The 21,777-nt window shown below is 43.2% G+C and overlaps 1 protein-coding gene across 5 annotated transcripts in view; it reads right to left on the bottom strand.

Moving 5' to 3' along the window:
* LOC120061309 (protein kinase C-binding protein 1-like) overlaps nt 1-21,613 on the bottom strand; it is a 30,770-nt gene extending 9,157 nt beyond the window's left edge. Inside the window, exons 1-17 of one of the 5 annotated variants that reach the window (XM_039011022.1) lie at nt 21,535-21,613; nt 18,152-18,379; nt 11,098-11,168; nt 10,291-10,451; nt 9,227-9,448; nt 8,620-8,733; nt 8,411-8,503; nt 5,409-5,496; nt 5,255-5,310; nt 5,073-5,150; nt 4,710-4,825; nt 4,068-4,546; nt 3,812-3,940; nt 1,892-2,035; nt 1,054-1,581; nt 424-894; nt 131-291 (exon numbers count right to left, since the gene is read on the bottom strand). In XM_039011022.1, the coding sequence (XP_038866950.1) occupies nt 131-291; nt 424-894; nt 1,054-1,581; nt 1,892-2,035; nt 3,812-3,940; nt 4,068-4,546; nt 4,710-4,825; nt 5,073-5,150; nt 5,255-5,310; nt 5,409-5,496; nt 8,411-8,503; nt 8,620-8,733; nt 9,227-9,448; nt 10,291-10,451; nt 11,098-11,168; nt 18,152-18,165 (2,925 nt within the window). In that variant the 5' untranslated portion in view covers nt 18,166-18,379; nt 21,535-21,613. Of the gene's footprint in view, nt 1-130; nt 292-423; nt 895-1,053; nt 1,582-1,891; nt 2,036-3,811; nt 3,941-4,067; nt 4,547-4,709; nt 4,826-5,072; nt 5,151-5,254; nt 5,311-5,408; nt 5,497-8,410; nt 8,504-8,619; nt 8,734-9,226; nt 9,449-10,290; nt 10,452-11,097; nt 11,169-15,107; nt 15,183-18,151; nt 18,380-21,534 lie in introns of those variants that run through there. The other 4 variants (XM_039011024.1, XM_039011025.1, XM_039011026.1 and 1 more) reach the window with 4 other exon arrangements.
* Between the last annotated feature and the right edge of the window lie 164 nt (nt 21,614-21,777).

The raw sequence follows: 21,777 nt of genomic DNA, 5'->3' as shown, positions 1-21,777 counted from the left end.
CACAGATTGATCAGTCAGGTAACTTTCCATATCAATATAACACAAATATAATCTGTGAATCAATAAACTTTCCCCTGTAAAGTTTCTATCTATTTATTCTGTTTAGACATATAGCATCAGGCTAACTCACTTTGCTGGTGTACTTTGCGATGTCAGCTGCCACATCTGCTGAAGCTGTGGGGATCTGGAAGTCTCCTGCCAGGTAAGACGAGGAAGAGGTGGAGGAGGCACCAGAGGTGACCAAGGTAACTGATGAGGTGGAGGTCTGGGGACCATCTTTAGGCTGCACGGCTGTAAACCACAGAAGAGGAATGAGGAATGAAAGAAAACTACAATTCAGCTCATATGAACTAATATGAGATGATTATGTATGTGTTCACAGATGTTGGGGAGTTGTGTTTAGTGGACTGGGTTTCTATGTACCTTTTGCTGCCTGTCTGGTCTGGTAACGTGTACTGGAGGATGCCTGCAACTGCTGCTGTGACTGGAGCTGCTGTGGGCTGCGTGTCTGTGCCTGCGTCTGCGTCGGAGCCTGGACAGGAACAGGAACCTGTGTCTGGTTTGGACCAGCCGACTGCTCCTCCTGCTGCATGGGCCACTTCTGGGAGGACGTCTGGAACTTGTTGGCGGGGTTCCACACCACTGCCCTCTGCACTGCCTGAGCCGTCTCTTTGGGCAGCAGGGGGCGCTGTTTCTTCGCTGCCGACTGGGCTGAGGCAGCTGTGGAGGAGAGAGTGGGGGCTGGGGTGGGAGCTGCAGGGGTGGTGGTGAAGGCCGTGTTGGGCTGGCTAGAGGACAGGTTGAGTGTGGGGTTGATGAGCGGCTGACTGGGGTCTTTGGGGTTGGACGAGGTGGCGGAGGCCAGAGAGGGGGTCGCTGCGGTTGGGAATTTGCCTGGTCAGAGAAAAAAATACATTGATTAAATAAAGACAGAACAAACAGTATTTCCCTCCCTTCTGATGAGCCTTTAGGCCTCAGTCTCTCAAAAAATTATCATATGAAGCAACTAGAGTACACAAAACAAAATAAACAAGACTTGAAATGAGCCCTCACCTTCCAGCTTGGTGCCAGGGGGCTCCTTCGTGGGCTTAGCGGCTACAGCCCCTGGCTCCCTCCTGGCTCTCTTACGGTCTCTGCCCCCCTGCTCATCCCCCAGGTCAATCACCAGCTCCCTCTCTGAGTCGGAGTCCTGGTCTGGGCCAGCAAGGGCCCGGGGTGCGCCTGCCCTACCCGCCTCTAGGGCCTTGGGCCTGTCTGTGGGGGGCTGAGTCTGGGGAGTCATGAGCTTCTCCCGGGAATCTCTCTCTGGACCATTACTGCCATGTCTGTCTTTGAGCAGAGATTCAGAGTTGTTTTTATCCCTGGTCCCTGTGACTGCCCCCTTGTCCTCTACCGGTGTGCTTGCCTTGGGCCTCTTCCTAGACTCCCTCTCTGCTTTGTCCTTGTCGTCATGGGCGGCGCTCTTCGGTCTGTGCTCCTCGTCGCTAAGGTACTCGCTGTTGCTGGAGTCTGACTTTTCGGAATCCTCAGAGTCACTGTGTTCCACACCCTTGTATACGTCCTCAGAGATCTCATCAATGCCTTAATACAGAATTAATACATGATGAACATGAGCGTATCATTTATAGGTCTTCAAATTTGTTCCTCTAGACTAGGGATGGGCAACTCCAGTCCTCTGGGACCTGATTGGTGTCACACTTTTGCCCCAGCCCCAGCTAACACATCTGACTCCAATAATATAGATCTTCAGTTTAGAATGCAAGTAGTTTAAAATCAGCTGTGTTTGCTAGGGATGGGGAAAAGGGTGACACCACTCCGGCCCAGAGGACTGAAGTTGCCAATCCCTGCTCTAGACACAATTCATGGATGGTGTGTGAGCGTATGTGTGTACCTAGTTGGGCCTTGCAGCTCTCGATGGTCTTGTCCAGGCTCCTCGTGGGTCTCTTGGGGGTGGTGAGGAGGAGTGATGACCCCTGTTGTTGTTGTTGTACTGTCTCACTGAGCTCCTTCAGGTCCATCTCAGCCTTCACACGATCTGTGACAAACAACACTATAGGTTTCATACACATATTGACAGATGGAATTTCATGACTTCTCCATTACTTTTAACCAAATTTACATGACCAACAATTTGTGGCGTCTCTATGTACAAAAAAAGTAAGCATAAATGTAGTACCGACACTGGGAAGCTGCTCTCTGATCCCATGTACCATTTCCTGTTTCCCCCCACCAAGTAGAATACCTATTAGGCAACTGAATAATACACATGGGGTCAATCCGAGGTGTTGGGTTAAATGCGGAAGACAGATTTTCGGTTGAATGCATTAAGTTGTGCAACTGACTAGGTATCCCCTTTCCCTCAGTCTTGAGAGGTACTGGATCATACACATAAAAGTCAGTTTATCAAGGTTCGGTTGAGCAGCTCATTTCTAAAATGTGTTTTGTTAGAGGGGGACTGGAACAAAAGCCTGCACACCCAGTAGTTCTCCTGGAGGATGGTTGACCACCCTTGATGTAAAACATTGCAACCAAATATGTTTTATACCTTTATACAATAATGTGCTCATTCAATATATCAAAGATCAAATGGCTAACTGTATGGTCGGTTACTAATCTTTTTATTCAGCTGAAACAAGCCCACAAATTTTCTTCAGGAAATTCACCTTTTCTAGTTTAGTCATATTTCTCTTAGCTACCTTAGAAGTGTTTACTTTGCAGGCTGATTAGTATCTATTGACTTGCAATTTCTCATACATCGGATGCCCAAATCAACTGGAAGTATCTACAAAACCAGTTCAAAAACCTACGGATCACAATTCACACATTAATATTTTGATTAACATGACTCGATTCATCGAGATTAAAAAGAATCCCAACTAATACAATGACAAAGTTAATTGTTAGTTTCGTCAAAAATAGTAATTTAAAAAAATAATTTGTATGACACTTTTTATGGCCTAATTCGCGAGTGTAGGTGGAAAGTTTTTTGGGACATGACTAATAACAACTAAACAGTTCTCTCTCTAGTTAACTGGCCAGGCTACAATATATGTTTTGAATTGGCTACCCAATTAGTCTGTTCTCTATCATATTTTATAGGCTAGGCCTACCTACTGCTGCAATCATAGAGGGAATGTAATGTCCGACTGTCTGTCTCCTTGAGCAAGGCACACTCGCACACATGCAGGTGACGCTTGCGCACACACACACATATGCACTGAAGTGTCATATTCCGATCCTGTCTGATATGTTGATTTTATGTGATTGATAAAATATTTTTTTAAACTGTGCCTAAATTATTTACATTAACAGAAATTATTTAATTAATTTCCATGACTTTTCAAAAACTTTTCGGATTTGATCATTTTCCTAAAACTTTCCAGGCCTGGAAAACATAATAAAAAAATTCCATGACTTTTCATGACCTTATGAACCCTGACATTAAAACTCAACCAAAACATAACCCCTAACCCAGGTGGCTCAAGGGCCACATCGGGATAAAAAAAACAAAAAAACTATTTGTATGTCAAAATCAATTTGCGGGCCAGAAAATGTGCAGTAATTTGAAAATATATAGCTTCATAATAATTTGTACATACTATATAGTTTAGACGTTCATGTGCGGAGTGGGTTTTACACTTTTTTTTTTTTTTACCCCAAATAATAATTTACTAATCATAACCCAACATGTAAAAAATGTCATCTATACTCAAACCTCCCGCCGGGCCGTAGTTTACCCACCCCTGCCCAAACCAAACAGACAGCACAAGACAAGGTGCTACATAAGGGGGTGGGGTTAGATGGGACTCACCCAGGTTGAGGTTGAGGATGCTGCCTGTGCCCGGGGCCCTCTCCTGTTTGGGCACCAGACCAGGGGAGAAGGGCTTGGGGCTGCCCGTCATGCTGCCTGCATGGCCCATCTTCACTGAGGCAGGGGATGCTGAGGCCATAACGCATAACACTTTAACCTCCACAAATGGTTTGAGACTTGATCCTAACCTGTGTTTTGAATGTGACTATACTGTGTTAGTTATATGATGCGTTAGATTCAGGAGCATGTTAATTACCGGTATAGTCCATAGACTCCTCCCCAGCGCTGTAGTGGAATGGGGGGTTCCTAGGCCCTCTCTCCATCCCATCCTGCTCCACGTCAGAACCTGTGTGTACAGACGAGTTGGTGCTCATGGGAGAGCGAGGCATGTCCGTGAGAGAGATCCTCCGCCCCATCCCGCTCGACAGAGAGCTCTTGCCCAAGAGCATCTTGGGAGATGCGGTCATGTCGAAGTTGAAGCGCATCTTGTCAGGTTTCTCCGTCTTCACGGTCCCTGCGTCGGGGTTGGCCGGGTCCAGCAGCATCTGAAGCTGGTTGTTGGGCGTGTAGGGGGTGCGGAAGGGGGCGTAGTTGAACACCCCAAACTTCTTGCGGATGTTCTCCACATAGACCTCCATCTCCTGCATGGCGCTGTTGAAGATGCTCTTGGTCTTCTTCACAGAGAAGGGAATCTCCTTGGAAATGAGGTAGCAATTGTTAATGGGAACCCACGCCCTGCAGAGAAAAAACACAGAGAGACAAGTTAGGAGTAGGATAAGCAGAGAGACCTATGACTACCTTCAGAGGAGTCCAATACCATACGAACGCAAACAGTACTTCAGTAATTACTATGAAAAGTCCCTTCCATCCGCCACTTTCATTAAATAGCAAGGCTCACCTGTCATGCTGTCCGAAGAAGCGTGCGTCCACCTGTCCGTCCTTCTCCCGCAGTGCTTTGGCTGGCCAGAAGGGGAAGCCCTTCAACTTTGCCCATACCAGGGGGTGTGGGTGACCCTGAGAGGGGAGGCAGACCGGGGGCACGGTCAGATAAAACAGCGTAAACACAAACAGAGGAATAGGATTCGCAAAGACTTTTCCTGTGTTGTAAAGAATATTTTTGAGATTTGAAACATTTCATTTAGGCTAATCTACATTTGTCTTCAGGACAAATCGAATTGTGACCTAAGTCACAGGACAAACATTTACATTTATATCCATAAAATGTCCTTTGCAAAAGAAGATGAGGAAACATTTGTCTTACACATGGCTCGCAAAACCAGTTGTCCCTCTTTTGGCACGAGGACAGGTAGCACTCCGGACAGACCTCAATTTCATTCACCTGAAACAAACAGCATTTTCCACATTACTGAAATACATTTAGAAAGAAGAAAACAAACACACCACTGAATAGCATTTCAGTCATCATGTAAAAATGATACTCACTTCGTGTTCACAGATCTTCACAACAACCTTTGCTGTTGCTGTTAGTTTGTGATTTCCTGGAACAAACATGTTTGTAAGAGCCAAGTTTAATTTCCAAAGCATGTTGCAAGCAGTATAGTGAGGAAACCGTCTTAAACATGTGTTTTTGACCTACCTCCATTGTAGATGATGCAGTTGTGTAAGATCCATTTCATGTCAGCCAAGAAGGATTCTGTGCAGCCATACATTTTCTTTTTCATATTCTACCAATATAGCAGAGAAAAATATGATTTGATTACACCAGAGCCATGTATTTAGAGAGTTGGGCCCATTGAACTAGGATTTAGAATAATTGAATAGGATCTCAATGGTTGGGCCATTAAAAGTGGCGATCAGCAATTGCTACATCCATTTTTGGACTTAATAATATTATGTACCTATTGATTCTTGAAGAACATAATTTATAAATGGATCATGAGCTAAGTTCAACTGTCGTTCCCCATCAGAACCCAAAATATAAGCTTGTTTTACTCCAATGTTTGTAAACAAAGTAAATGTAAACAAACACTGTCTGGCCGAAAAACATGGTTAAAACTATAATTTTGATATCATGGATGGTCAGTCCTTGCAGCCATAGCTCTGTCTTAGAATTTGAGGGTGGTACATTTCTCCAGCCCCATCTCCCCTGCTTTTTAACAAAACAAATGGTGGTGAGGACGCTTTATTGTTTTAACTGCTGATTGACGCTTTAAATGTTTCTGCATAATGACGCATTTACATGACAAAATTCTATGGCAGCTATGTTAGCGCCCCATTAACATTACATGGGGAATATTTAAACAACGCCATCTACACACAATACCTCATAATGACAAAGTGAAAACATGGTTTTAGACATTTTTGCAAATTGATTGAAAATGAAATACAGAAATATTGAATTTACATAAGTATTCACACCCAGAGTCAATACATGTTAGAATCACCTTTGGCAGTGATTACAGCTGTGAGTGAGTCTTTCTGGTTAAGTCTAAGATCTTTGCACACCTGGATTGTACAAATAATATTTGCACATTATTATTTTTAAGATTCTTCAAACTCTGTCAAGTTGGTTGTTGATCATTTCTAAACAACAATTTAAGTCTTGCCATAGATTTTCAAGATGATTTAAGTCAAAACTGTAACTAGGCCATTCAGGAACATTCAATGTCGTCTTCCTAAGCAGCTCCAGTGTATATTTGGCCTTGTGTTAGAAACGCTTTGCGCTTATTTTGACAGATTTTTGGCAAGAGTGAAACCTCTCGGTTCGTCTCTTTCTCCCAAGCCACTCCCCCTACCACAACAACAAAGATGAGAGATCACTTCTACCTCTCTGACAAAATGGTTTTAACTCACCATTTGCATTTGAGGTTTGATCCAACAGAATAGGTCATATGGACACTGAAACATATTGAGACATTATTTTACTGTAATAGGAGAAGTTAATCTTTCGAACCATACCCTGTTTGTTTCAACTCCTCAAATTTCGAGCAAGAGCAGACACTACTAAAACGGACATACCAATGAACAGTCATTCTAGAAAATGTATGCTCAGTTTGTCTCAGTTTGTCTTATGGTGCCACGTATTGCTAGCAGCATTTTTGTCAAATAAAGATTGTTATACTAGCTGTTTTGGATGACTGTTTAATAAATCTGCAATAAGCATAAAACAATGATATAATGAATTGGCAACTCATTCTCATTCTGAGAAATAAGTGGACAGGCTAGCATGCTGTTCAAACAGTTGGAGACGGACAGAAGGTTGTGTTCATAACAATTCAACTATTTTGCCTTGTTAGCTGAATTCAGAGCGTGTGAAATTATATCTTTGATCCAAGTTGGCTAAACTTAAAATATAAATATTAGCTGACTTCTCACTAGCACATGGGCTTGTGCTTGTGAGATTATTTATGAAATTGGTGTTAATTGACTATAATACCTGCTACATTGTTAGTGAATGTGCATTATGCATGGTTCTGGTTAAATGTAACAAAAAGTACATTTTATAGACACACCTGAAAGCCAGATCAGTGATCATAGCAAAAACAGTAGGTACAACTATTAATTATTAGTGATACGCAGACGACACCATTCTGTATACTTCTGGCAATTCTTTGGACACTGTTAACAACCCTCCAGACGAGGTTCAATGCCATACAACTCTCCTTCCGTGGCCTCCAATTGCTCTTAAATACAAGTAAAACTAAATGCATGCTCTTCAACCGATCGCTGCCTGCACCTGCCCGCCCGTCCAACATCACTACTCTGGACGGTTCTGACATAGAATATGTGGACAACTACAAATACCTAGGTGTCTGGTTAGACTGTAAACTCTCCTTCCAGACTCACATCAAACATCTCCAATCCAAAGTTAAATCTAGAATTGGCTTCCTATTTCGCAACAAAGCATCCTTCACTCATGCTGCCAGACATACCCTCGTAAAACTGACCATCCTACCGATCCTTGAGCATGTTTGAGCATGTTTGGGATGCTCTGGATCGACAGCGTGTTCCAGTTCCCGCCAATATCCAGCAACTTCACACAGCCATTCCACAGGCCACAATCAACAGCCAGATCAACTCTATGCACTGTATGAGGAAAATGGTGGTTACACCAGATACGGACTGGTTTTCTGATCAACGCTCCTACCAATTTAATTTTTTAGGTATCTGTGACCAACGTATACATATCTGTATTCCCACTCATGTGAAACCCTTAGATTTGGGCCTAATTTATTTATTTCAATTGATTGATATGAACTGAAATTGTTGCGTTTATATTTTTGTTCAGTGTATTTAGGCTTGCCATAACAAATGGGTGGAATACTTAGACTCAAAACATATTAGCTCTTCATTTTTTATTAATTAGTAAACATTACTTAAAACATAATTCCACTTTGACATTATGGGTTATTTTGTGTAGGCCAGTGACAAAATCTAAATGTAATCAATTTAAAATTCAGGCAACACAACAAAATGTGGAAAAAATTAAGGCTTGTGAATACTTTCTGAAGGCACTGTATTATCTGTAGACCATGATTTATAGACTCAAAAAGCTCATCATTGCCTTGCTATTAGAGGGCTCCAAGTCAGGAATGGATAAACGTCTGCTAAATGACTGAAATGTGAATGTAATGGTACCTTCTCTAGTGTTGCGAGGTCCATTGGGTGGTATATGTACTCAGCATAGTCAGGGTGCTGCTCCAGAGCCACAGGCTTCCAGAAGGGCTCAGTCTGCCCACAGAAGAAACAAGTATTAGTTCAACTCTCATAAACAACAGAAGCGATAGACCCATCTCTAGCCCACAGTGGGCACCTAGAGGACATGAAAGAGACTTTCACTAACTTACCCCCGGCTGTTTCATCTTCTGGAGGGCAAACTTCAGCAGGTAGGACAGCTGTTCTATCGTTAGCATAGTCATGGCCTTGCTCTGTGTCTCTATGCACTCTGCTACTGTGATTTTCTGGAAAAATGACAAAGTCAGGACAATGTACCATTGACAAATAGTAGCTGGGTAAACACAACCACTCACAGTAGGTTGCTGGGCTGGCTATTAACTATGCATCTACAGTATGTCATCATCTATAGTAGACTGTGGTACTAGTCCTCAGAGGCAACATCCATCTAGAGAGGGACGATAAAGATCCTGCCCACTTTATGTTAGCCCCATCTAAACAGGCCTGGGGTCCATTCCATTTAAATTAAATAATTGGGAAGTACCACGTGTAGTACCATTATTATAGGATAATATGTTTATTTTAATTTTTTTACTAGAATGCAGAGTCCAATTGGAATTGACCCCAAGCCTGCCTCCAACCCCATCACCTGACACCCCAAAGAGCAAGCGGACATTAAGCTAGTGGTTAAGCGAGAATGTGCCTGGAACACTCCCACACCGCTTGCACACGTATATACACCTACACACCCACACGCACGGCACACACGTGAGTGAGTACCTCACACTCTGGACAGAACCAGTCACCCTCGGGCTCTGCTGGCAGTTTGAGGCACTTGGCGTGGTACACCCTCGGGCAGAGCTCACAGCAGAGCACCTGGCCCTCGCGGTGGCACAGCCAGCAGTAGAAGTCATTCCTGCTGTCCTGCGGGACAACATCAACAGGGTCTGTGGTGAGTGATGACTGCTTCACATAGTAAAAGGGACCATGTCTTAGTTCTGACTGAAATGCAGGCAAGAGAAACAGGGGGTGGGTTTCAAAACACACGCAGAAAACAAAACACAAAAGGTGCAGTGCAACAGAAACACACAGATAATCACAAAGTGGCAAGTAAGGCAGGGTAATAAGCAACATGTAATGCAAAATAAGGCAGGCACCAAACACAAGACTGTTTAGTTGGTCTAGTCAATATCAATGTAGGCCTATACGATAGTAATGTCATTGTTCTTGATCTAAACCGTAAGTTTGTGTTATTGTCATCTTTTTATGTTGTCAGACTTGCAATGTGCAATTTCATTGATGACTTTCCCTGGTGGACCAATAACCAGTTTTGTGTTGGGTATCATGCTTGACACCGCATCAACCCACATCAGCCAATCAGTGAACAAGACACAATACTAGTCAGCACATATCTATGTGACTGTTCAGAATGTGTGACATGTTCATTGTCAGTGGAACTGAATTCAAAAGTTTGTACTTGGGGTTGAATCATGTCATACATGTAAAACAAAGCATTCACAACACAAACAAGCATATTTGGCAGGCATATCTACTCTTTCCAAAAAAGGCAGTTTAAAAAAAGTATTCCACTCTATAAACAGTTATCATGATTAATCAGCAGGCAGATAAATCATCTTAATAGTCAATCATCAATATATGTTAGACATTTTTGGGATATGAACAAATGCATCCGACCACAGAACATGAAGCAGAGTCTTTCATTTAAACCTGGAAGCACAATCAGTCATGCACAGGTGCACAATCAGTCATGCACAGGTGCACACAAGCACACTTACACAAGCGCACACAGTCACAAACTACACCCCCCCCCCCCTCCACCCCACCTGGTCTTTGTTGTTGCTGTGGACGGCTCCAGGTTTCTTCTTCTTCTTCAAGGGGCTGGGGGAGGTGTCTGAGGGGTAGTGGCCATTGGAGGAGTGGGTTGGGCTGGACACTTTCCTCTTCTGAGTCGCCAGCACCCGCTCTGCTGACCCGGGGTCAGACACTAGTGGCATGAGCAGAGGGGACACCAGGTAACCATACATACAACACAGAGAGTAGCAGCTAATAGGAATCTTAGAAGGACAGAGACTAGATCCCTGGCATGAAAGGCTAGAGCGGCAGAGGCACTCCCAGTCCCAGGCCACTCTACACAATGACACTCAGATGGGGGGTCATTGAAGGTCAAAGGCAGTGTAAATCCTCAAGCATTCTTTTTGTTAGCAGAACCCCTTCATTGAGAGACTTAATACGGTGGTGGTTACCCAGGAATACTGAATCCAACCAGATAAGGGATTTTCGTCACCAAACCCTACTGCTTGGTTTCCCAATCTGGCAACAAATGTCATATGTTAAGTCAGTGTGGTTGGGCCCTGTGATAGTGATCACGTGTGAAGGATGCCTCCTAAATGGTGACTTAGGCTAACATCCACAGCACGTGATGGTGAGGCTGAACCCGTGAAACAACCTCAGAGGTAGTGGTGATACGGTTTTAACTGAATGGCACAATGGTTGCTCTGTGTAGCTCCATGAGATCCACATCAAACAACAAGTATGTTTAACGGTAAGATAAACACTAGAAGAAGAATACTAGAATAAGTGGTCTTCTCAAAATACAACATTGGTCTTAGCATGCAGGGCCTTGTTCTTACCTTTGGATCGCAGTGCCACATCCATCCCCTCTACCACATCCGACTCCGTCTGTACCTCGTCCTCAGCCAGACTGCACAGCACAGAATGAAAGGAGGAGAGTCAGTCACAAACAGTGTTCACAAAACAAATCCTGTCACACAGTAAACAAGTGGAACACCACCTAAGGCAGGGTCCCAGGGGACAAAGTCACCAGAGTTTCAGCAGGTTTCCATTGTGGTTACCTCATCAGCTTTATTGAGAAACATCAGTAGGTTACTAATGTTACCAAATCTAAGGCGCAACCGATGTGGCACAGAATTGACTTCGACCTCAGATCCATGGCCTTTAAGATCATTCATGATCACGAATTGTAAGTCGCTCTCGATAAGAGTCTGCTAAATGACAACCACATTTTTTTTCAGTGTAATCATGTCTTCCTATGCATGTCTATAATCATTGGTAATCACAGTAGGATAAACTTTAGACGTTGGGAGTTTGTGTTCCATGGGGTGCCACTGGAGAATCTCCATGGCAACAGGTCCTCTTTATTCAGCTTGCACAAGTGTTGCAATAAAACGCAACACTTGTGCTTCAGCACAACAAATAAGGCCATCCAACCGAGTAGGCTGTGTGCTCCTGTCCTCCAGGACACAATGGAGAGACGAGGGCTTCAGTCCTGATGAGGGCCATGCATTGACGAGTTTGTTTGCATTCCCATTTGCCCACCTACCTACACTAAAAAATATCTTTCTGTACAATGCAAGCTCATTCAAAAGAGCAACACCTTAAACACATTTTGGGAGTTTCAATGATTACAAAAAGACTTCAACAAATGCGTAGGCTACGTCACAAAAGGGTTTTCACCTTCAAAATGGACGGTGACTCACAGAAGATTGCCTCAGACAGTCATGGATGAGAGTGTAAAAAGAAGGTGATTTTTGGTAGCCGCTCAAACCCCAGCTCTCACAACTGGCTATTTCTATACTGAACAAAAATAAATGCAACAATTTCAACGATTTTACTGAGTTACAGTTGATATAAGGACCTCAGTCAATTTAATACATTCTTTAGGCCCTAATCTATGGATTTCACGACTGGTCAGGGGCGCAACTTTGCGTGGGCCTGGGAGGACATAGACCCACTCACTTGGGAGCCAGGCCCACCAACTGGGCAGCCAAGCCCAGCCAATCAGAATTAGTTTTTCCCCACAAAAGGGCTTTATGACATAGAGAAATACTCAGTTTCATCAGCTGTCTGGGTGGCTCGTCTCAGACGATCCCGCAGGTAAAGAAGCCGGATGTGGATGTCCTGGGCTGGAGTGGTAACACGATTGTGAGGTCGGTTGGACGTACTGCCAAATTCTCTAAAATGACGGAGACGGCTTATGGTATAGAAATTAACATTAAATTATCTGGCAACAGTTCTGGTGGACATTCCTGTAGTCAGCATGCCAATTGCATGCTCCCTCAAAACTTGAGACATCTGTGGCATTGTGTTGTGTGACAAAACTGCACATTTTAGAGTGGCCTTTTAAAGTTCTGGGATCTTTTATTTCAGCTCATGAAACATTGAACCAATACTTTACATGTTGCGTTTATATTTTTGTTCAGTATAGAAACCCACTGCACCAAATCACTTCAGTAAGCTCTATAGAGTCAACCTTAGTCTGACTAGCTAGCTACAGGTTTTTACCTGTTACATAGATCTGTTAACTAGCCTGTTCTTAACAGCTGAAATAAGATTTCCACAGCAAATCATATCAATAACAAACAATATTGTACAAAAATTTTAACTATAGCCTCTTCCATTTACAGAAACGGCCAAATCAAAGCCTGGAGCTTTTTGTGTCTTTGGTTTTGCTCTCCTCTAATTCCCTCTCAGGAAGAGAAATGAGGAGAAGAAAGGAGGGATCCTTGGTGATGAATGGGGTTCTTTGAGAGTTCAGCCCCTCCTTTGTCAGGGCCACTGAGGGCCTCGTTCCAAGGATGTAGTCGTATTCATCGTACGCTTAAAGAAAATAATCCTCAGGATCCAACACAGGTCACACGCTGAACCAGACCCAATGCCCTGCCCTGGTGGCTCCTGACAGGAGAACGTCTAGGTACAGGTAGCCTAATAAGCTAATATTCAGCACTAGATCTAGAAGAAAAAAATGTTCAAGAAGTGGACAAGTGGGAATGTTATAGATGTTCTCAGAGGAACATTTGAGACAAAGATTTGGATAAGATTAGAGTTGATATATTCTTCAGAATCCACATCCATCATGGTCATTGATCTGGAAGACAAAAAGGACAGAGTAGAAAAAGGAGAGGCACAATGCTCCAGAGCCAGAGCTGAGGGTAGCCATTGATGCACCCAAGCATGACTACCACTGTGAGAGGCCATTAACTAAATCTACTAAGCCAATAAAGCCACCCTCATTAACACGCACTGTAAACCTTGACGTCCTGCTCATCAAACCAAGTCCATGACACTGATCATTCATAAACCTAAGGTAATGCTTAACAACCCTGTCACCACATCCACATGAGAAGTCTCAATCAATAAATCACTAGGCTTAATCGCCATTATCAAAAAGACTGAGGCATGAAATCACCCATAATGCCATCTGGATAACGAGAGAAGATCAAGAAGATACAAATGGAAGAAAAATCTAATAGTATCCAGCATATGAGTCTTGTCTTGTTTAGACATGCTGCCCTTCAGGGCCTTCCTGTTCCGGGCACAGAACAAAAAAACGAACGAGGCCCACATGAAAGAGTGCACATGTTAGCCAACTCTCTGTGCTACGTGTCCTACCAGCGAGAGCACTGTGAGAGGACTGAGCACTTTAATCATGCAACCCAGCAGTAAGCCAAGGTTCACACTCGTTATTCACTCAAAAATAGGCCCACCGAGCAGCCAGACTGACACAAGAACCACCTGATCCTGTAGCATCTAGCTAAGCAGATTGTTTAGTCATCCTATGTTCTTCCAGAGGGCATTTCAGACCAGGAGCAGAATTCCTGAAACCTGTCAGAATCACAGGAGAACAGATAGCAAAAAAATCTTCAGTATCTATGAATATTCCAGACAACCAAAATTCAGGATAACATTGGCAAACACCACCCAAGGATTAATAGCTGATAGAAGAAAAAAAACACACACATTGAATCTGTGCCTTGAGATTCCACTGGCTCCTCAGAGACAGGCGAGCAGAGGCAGAGCAGGGTTCTCTCGTCACAGAAAATGGAGGCCACAGCCGACTCCCCTCCCCCCTCTCCCCCATGCCGACCGAGGCTCCAGGCACACACACGAGGACCAGGAGATCCGTGGAGATTACAGCTCAACATCCAAACATCAAAACACAGTTAAGCCAAACCACTGTCACTGCCGAGTACAACAGGAGGGAGACCGACGAGAGACAGACGAGAGAGAGAGAGAAGAAATCCAGCTAATTGGAAATCAGTTATCCATTGTAACCCCCATCTTCAGTTTCACTTTTACTGTGCCCACTGATGTCAAATAATAATTAGGCATAATAATAAGAAAGATAAATAGTTTGATTATAAGAATAAAGACATCTGGCAAACTTATCCCTGTGGAGAATACACTGTTTCTCCGTCTCATGCAACACAGTTGTGTCTAGTACAGAGAGAGGGTCTGGGTTCCTGCTCTGTAATTAGTGCCATGAAAGCAGGGTTGTTTCATTGAATGCTTTGTGTTGGTGTCCTTGAATCCACTGAGGATCAGTATTGTTGATGGAGAAACAACCTGGCGCCCTTGTCACCCTGCAGCCCCTGACCTCCAGAGAGAAGACCGACTGAGGGACATAACAACGCACAAACAACACCGTCAAGATTAAATTTACCGTTTGCTCAAGACAATATGAAACCACTAGTTTTAGGCACAGTCTTGCAGAAATAGGTTCTATGCTTTTGCCTGCATTTCATACTATAATCACTGCAAAAAGATAAGATTCATTATACACATGATGAATTTTTGTCCATTTTTGTTCTTCATCAGAAATAATTCACACTTAGTAGCATACCTTGTCTTATACCACAGAATATGTAAGAAAAATCCTTCAGCCTGATTTTTACACTGGGCTGGAGGAGATGAAACAAAGATGGCTGTAGAATTTTCCAGAAGCCACCGCTCTCACTGCGATTGTCAATCTTTAACCTCAACTGCTGCTGTAATTGGCTGGAGGCTCTGCAGGGCGGGACCGGATTGGTCGGCTGTGGTATGCCACACGACTCGCTGTGCGCAGGCTTCTTTCTTCCTTAAAACACATTTTCTGCTGCAATGCAGATTCCCTATGCATTAAAACGGTGTAATTTCACCTCGGTTTAAAAGGTTGTCAGTCTGTTTTGATTGCGACCGAGCGAATGGGTAGAGGTTTTAGAAGAGGGTTTTTGAGTTGTTCTTTGTGGTTAGGAGGCAGTAAATCACAAGCAGACCATTTAAAAGCCTGGTGTCCAATTTATGAGCAATGCTGCCTCAGCTAACCCCAGCAACCCCAGAGGACTGCCTAAAGATAACCTGTCACCAGATTACTAACATTAGGCCTACCACTAACATAACGCTAATGGAGCTCAACGTGAATTTATACACATCTCCAAGCTCACCTAATGATTGTTCAAAATTATGTCAATTTCTTTTTTTCCGGGGGTGTTGGATCACTTTGGCTTTGTCCATGAGTGTACTGAAATGTTTTACTTTTTTATTTAACTAGGCAAGTCAGTTAAGAACAATTCTTATTTACAATGACGGCCTACCCGGCCAAACCCGTACGACGCTGGGCCAATTGTGCGCCGCCCTATGGGACTCCCAATCATGGCCGGATGTAATACAGCCTGGATTCAAACCAGGGACTATAGTAACGCCTCTTGCACTGAGATGCAGTGCCTTAGAGCGCTGCGCCACCCATCCCCCATCCTTTCATGAACCACAGTAAAAGAGGAAGCTAACGTAATGGTGGTTGATGTGCCATTCACATACTGTAATTAGAACATGCTTTGTATAGAGCCAAACCAAGGTGGTTGATAGTGAGGATGTAGAAATTCTAATATAGATTTGACACCAAAGTTAGCTCATAACTAATAATATACATTCATTTTTCTAGAATTGTAGACATATCAAAGTAAAATGTGGATTTTAAGATCTGCCGTGCCATGGTAACTAATTACATAATTAGAACCTATGAATGACTTTCTGATTCATGCAAACATTTACTTTTAGGCAATATTAGGAAACAGGTAGGGAAAGGGCTAGTTATTAATTGTGATTCATTATTTGAATTAAGAACCATAAAGTAATGTCCTATTAAACACCTGTGGAAACAGTACTATAAAATGCTACCAAAAAGGATTCTTGTGAATTGAGAGTCAGATATGCAGTTTCTATAACCTACTTACAATAGGGGACATGATTATCTTAACACAAGTATTTCAGAAACGTCAAACCAGGCATTTAAATGAAGCAGCAGATCAATGGTGTTTTTGTCTCTACAGCTATAAATAGGTGAGAGGCCCGAGCAGTGCAAGGGGGGGAAAAGAACACAAGCACACAAATACAGACAAGTATGAGTTGAGCTGAAGTCAAACAAACCATCACACAAACAAGATACACACAATCAACAATCACTAAAAATGTAATGTTTCTCTGGGTGGCAGTTTGATTTGTAATGACATGAGTAGAGCATTACCCAGAGGGACACTCAGTTTCGAACACAAAATGGCCACTGTTTGAGGCACAGAGCAGAAGAAGCCGCTTTACAAGGATGAGTGCTACAGAGTCAACGTAGCACTGGCCTGTAAACTGGAGGCCTTTGGCCGTAAATTGAGACCCCATATTCCATGAGCTTCAAAACAACTAGATTACACAGGGCTACAAATGTGTGGAGGAAGAATGAAATGTACCAATTTCCCTCAGACCCTCCATTTTTGGTTAGGAACACTGAATGAACTCTGAGGACTCAGTTCTGATGAGTGTGAGACTGGAAATGAATTTAGCCATATGAGGCAGGTAGTCGCTGCATTGTTCGTATTTGCGTCAATTGGTGAAGAATTCTCTTTCATATTTTTGTATTACATTTTTTATTTAACTAGACAAGTCAGTTAAGAACAAATTCTTATTTACAATGACGACCTACCCCGGCCAAACCCTAACCCGGACGACGCTGGGCCAATTGTGCGCCGCCCAATCCCAGCCAGTTGTGATATAACCTGGAATAAAACCAGGGTCTGTAGTGATGCCTCTAGCACTGAGATGCAGTGCCTTAGACCGCTGCGCCACTCGGGAAAATCTGCAGATATTAATTATGAAAGTATTAATTTTGTCCCCCCACACACTACTTACTGTAAGAAACCAGTGTTGAGTTAGCTATCAGCGTCTGGAGACCCCCCGCCCCGGTCAGTCTAACAGGCACATGTGTTTCCCCACGACCATTCTCCCTGGCCTGGCGTGACACACTAGATCACAACAACAAAAGATACATAACACCCCCCCCAATCCCGCCACCCCACTAGTCCTCCTCAGCCACCCATCCCCCAGCCATGTGTGCCATGACACACAAGGATGGCACAGCAGAGAAGAGATAGCCCATTTGTAGCTTACTCTCTTTTGCATTATAAAAAAGACAAGGAAAACAAGGATTTGCCATGGTCCACTCTGCAGTCCACCGCATGGCAGCCTGGATGTCTGGGGAACACATGTGTGTGTGTGTGCGCCTGCCTGCCTGCCTGCCTGCCTGCCTGCCTGCCTTGCCTGCCACACACACACACACACACACACACACACACACACACACACACACACACACACACACACACACACACACACACACACACACACACACACACACACACACACACAGAGCAGTCCTAACCCAACCCCCACCTAAGCTCTCTGTGGTACAGGGGCCTTGCAAGGCCTCCCCTGCCCCCAAAGCCCCCCCACCCCACTCCTTTGGGAAAGCAATCTGTGATTTTCAGGTATTCACATTCAGATTTGCACAGCAACAGTCACACAACAGAGAAGGAGGAGGAAGGAATGTTGTAATTAGAGTTGAGATAAAGAGACAGGGCTTACCTCTGTGGATGCATGGCTGCCTGACACACTGTTATGGCAACACTTATAAAACATGGAGGACACTCTCAGCCGGGGAAGGCTCCGTTCTTCAGGCAAGGCGATCAGGCCTGTCTGATGGTAGCCAGGCCCTGACTGGCCCCTTTGTCACAGGCGGGATGTAAGACCGCATCCGATTGGCCGAAGGGTTTCCTGAGTAATTATCTTTGTTCAGCGCAAGCAGAAGCAGCTCTGAGTGCAGGAGAGACATGGAGATAAAAAAAGAGAGAGAGCTAGGCCCAAATCACAAAATAACAGACACACAACAATGTAATACTGTTTCCTAAGGTTGCATCTGGTGCAAGTTGTGTTATTTTCACAGATTATATAGTAGAAATGGCAGCATCTACTAAATGAAAAACAGACAGCGGGGCTGCTCTGTTGTAACCTCCATTTTTGTAGAGAAGGCCTTTGTCTAAACCCCTCCCTTCTTCTCAACCGCCTTCAGGGGAGAGAGGGCACATAGGCTCGTTCTTCACCAAAACTACAACCAAGGCCTGGAGAAATTGCACACAATTTAAAATGTAGACCAGGGAATGTTTCCCTGGAATATAAGTGGAATTAGACCAGGGAATGTTTCCCTGTAATATAAGTGGAATTAGACCAGGGAATGTTTCCCTGTAATATAAGTGGAATTAGACCAGGGAATGTTTCCCTGTAATATAAGTGGAATTAAAAGAAAAACTGAATGGTAAATCCAGATCATATAAAAACAAATAAGATTAACATAAAAGGAAACGAGTTACAAATATTCTGTAATAAATATTAATAAATTCAAAAGAAAGGCTATTTATGGGCTTGGTCTAAAAAATACACAACAAAAAAAACAGCCAATACTTTTTAGGCAAAAAAGATTTGAAAAATAAATACATACAATAGGTTACATATTGTTATATACCAGGGGTCAGCAACAGGCTCATTTGTGATTTTTTGGGGGCGCCCCAGAGTAGTTTGGGGGTTGTTTTCAGTTTAAAAAAAAGACTAAAATCACCAGCCCCCCCAAAAAAGGTAATTTAGGAAATCTGTTCCCAAGTATTCCAATTTATTTAAATGAGGCGTGATTGTGTCTCAATGTAATCAAGGCATGAAATGATTGTATTTGAAAAAAACAATCTATTTTTTGCCTGACTTGTGGTCAGTTTGAAGTGTACAAATTACTATAATTATATTCCGGCCCCAGACCATCCACTCCGACAAAATTCGGGCCCTCGGCTGAATCTAGTTTCTGACCCGTTATAAACACTACCCGTAATCGCTAATTTTGGGGCACAGTGTTATGTTTGTTGTAGTGCTGTTTAACATTCTATTCTGTGGATGGTTATTGTTCTGGAGTATTTATAAGGCCTAATCCATAACATATAGGCTAATTTCTGGTCTTACAATTGAGGTTGGAAGTAGCACTTATTACATTAAAGAAAAGTTAGGAAAAGGGGAGACATTTTGTAATGCCAGACCAGAACAAATGACAGTATGTGCGTGTACGTGCGTTCCAAGGAACCTCCCGCTTGCATCATGTGCTTCGTGAAAATCATCAATAATTCACTGTACCTGGGTAACAGCACCTGTCTGTTATTGTTAACTCGCAGACAGGCCAGTTTGTCAATTGGAGTAGGTTTTAAATAGCTCACCAGGCCACACTCCCAACACAGAGGTTACAAGAAATGGTAACTAAGGCTCGCACACATTGAATGTGGATCTAGCGTTTTTCTGTTTCGTCTGTCAACATTTTTCACACAATTCCAAATGTAAAATCGTTGCGCACTTGGTTCTCAAATTTCGTTCAGAGGTGCTAAATATTCTCGGCCAGCAAACGCTATTGGTGTGTCTGAGCCCTAACACTCTGTGCTTGTACTACTCTTCACTGTGCCTTCACCATCTGCCACTATTCCTTACCGCAGGTGCAGATATGTGAATAGCAAAGCCATTAGGCTATATCATTATAGCCTTTCCGGCAGGTACCCTAGTGGTTAGAGCGTTGGGTCAGTAACCGAAAGGTTGCTGGATCGAATCCCTGAGCTGACAAGGTAAACATCTGTCGTTCTGCCTCTGAGCAAGGCAATTACTGTTCCCCGGGCGCCGATGACCTGGATGTCGATTAAGGCAGCCCCCCGCACCTCTCTGATTCAGAGGGGTTGGGTTAAATGTGGAAGACACATTTCAGTTGAAGGCATTCAGTTGTACAACTGACTAGGTATCCCCCTTTCCCTTTTGAAAGGATATGTTGTTGTGAGCACATGACATGTGTGCTTGGTGGAGAATTGGGGCTGGAAGAACACAGAAGTCATTGGTTTCACAACACAATCCAAGCACGTGCAATGCTGTCCTCTAGTGAATAAAATGAGAATAACGTCAGACAGATTCAGACGCCCCTGGCCCTCACAGGTTCACCATTTCCACCGGTGACTCTTCACACCTGCCTCTATATGAATACTTATCTGACATATTTGTCAACCATGCTAATGTGACAACTGTCTAGCCTAGATAGATGGACATACGCTGAACTATTTGTGCGGTGTCTTGCTTAAAAGGTCAACTGTTAGACCAGAGGGTTATTCACGCTGTGCCTTTTTGCCGCTTGCTCTGTTAGGGAACTTGGCCGGGTTACTGTGAAACATTTGTTTGACAAATTTGTATGACAAATGTTGTCGAAAGGACTAGGTCTATATTGATTGGTTTTCAATCAGCTCGTACTCCTGGTACCTTGACCATTGTGTAATGTTTCCGGAACAGTTAACAGTTAGCTAGGTTTAAAAAGTTAAGTGTACAGAAAATGTCATCCTTGACTGTAGCTACTCGGTACTCCACTTACAAAAAGGACATATTGATACAGAAATGGACATATCTATAAATCCTGGCATTTGTAAAAATGATATGGCAGAGCCAAATTATACCATAACAGCTCATATCAATATGGTTTGACAGCCTATACTAAAATACATATAATTGTGTTATTATTGAATGTGAAGGCTGGGGTCAGGAGTGGCTGAATGAGTGACAAGCCAGGATGAAAGATTGTACCATCATTGACAGTAGGATTACACTAATGTGTACCTAGTTACCTAGGTTGGTTCCTTTAGGCTGTACAATTCCATATACTTAACAGACTTGTAAAGTGTAACTACGTAGCTATATCAAACGGGTTCACCATCACCACTAGCTACTTCCTTTGCGTAGTGGGCTTTGTTGGCTACAGTAACTAGCTAACGTTAGCTAGCTAACTAGCTGCTGACGTTAATAATAACAACCGTTTCCTGATTCACATTGAGAAATATTTCCTATTTTACACGCTTTATTTTGCTAAAACTAAAGGAATAAATGGTATTTCACGTAAAACAATCAATACGTACCCGATAATGAAGATATGTATATAAAATAAAATCTGACTGGACGGAATGAAAGATGGCTTGGAGGTATCCCTTCTTTCCCTCAACATTGATTGGGCGGATTCGATTACACTGAACCTTGGGGCACCGGTGCATGGTCCGTGACATGCATCCTGCAGAAACATAAACCACTTTTCCATAACATATATTTTCAAACTAGTTTTCATTGGGAAGGCAGATAAAGCGTTTTTATCAAAAGCAATACAT

The sequence above is a fragment of the Salvelinus namaycush genome, chromosome 16 (genome assembly GCF_016432855.1).
Source record: "Salvelinus namaycush isolate Seneca chromosome 16, SaNama_1.0, whole genome shotgun sequence".
Classification (NCBI taxonomy): Eukaryota; Metazoa; Chordata; class Actinopteri; order Salmoniformes; family Salmonidae; genus Salvelinus; species Salvelinus namaycush.
This window is presented reverse-complemented; position numbering and strand designations above follow the sequence as displayed.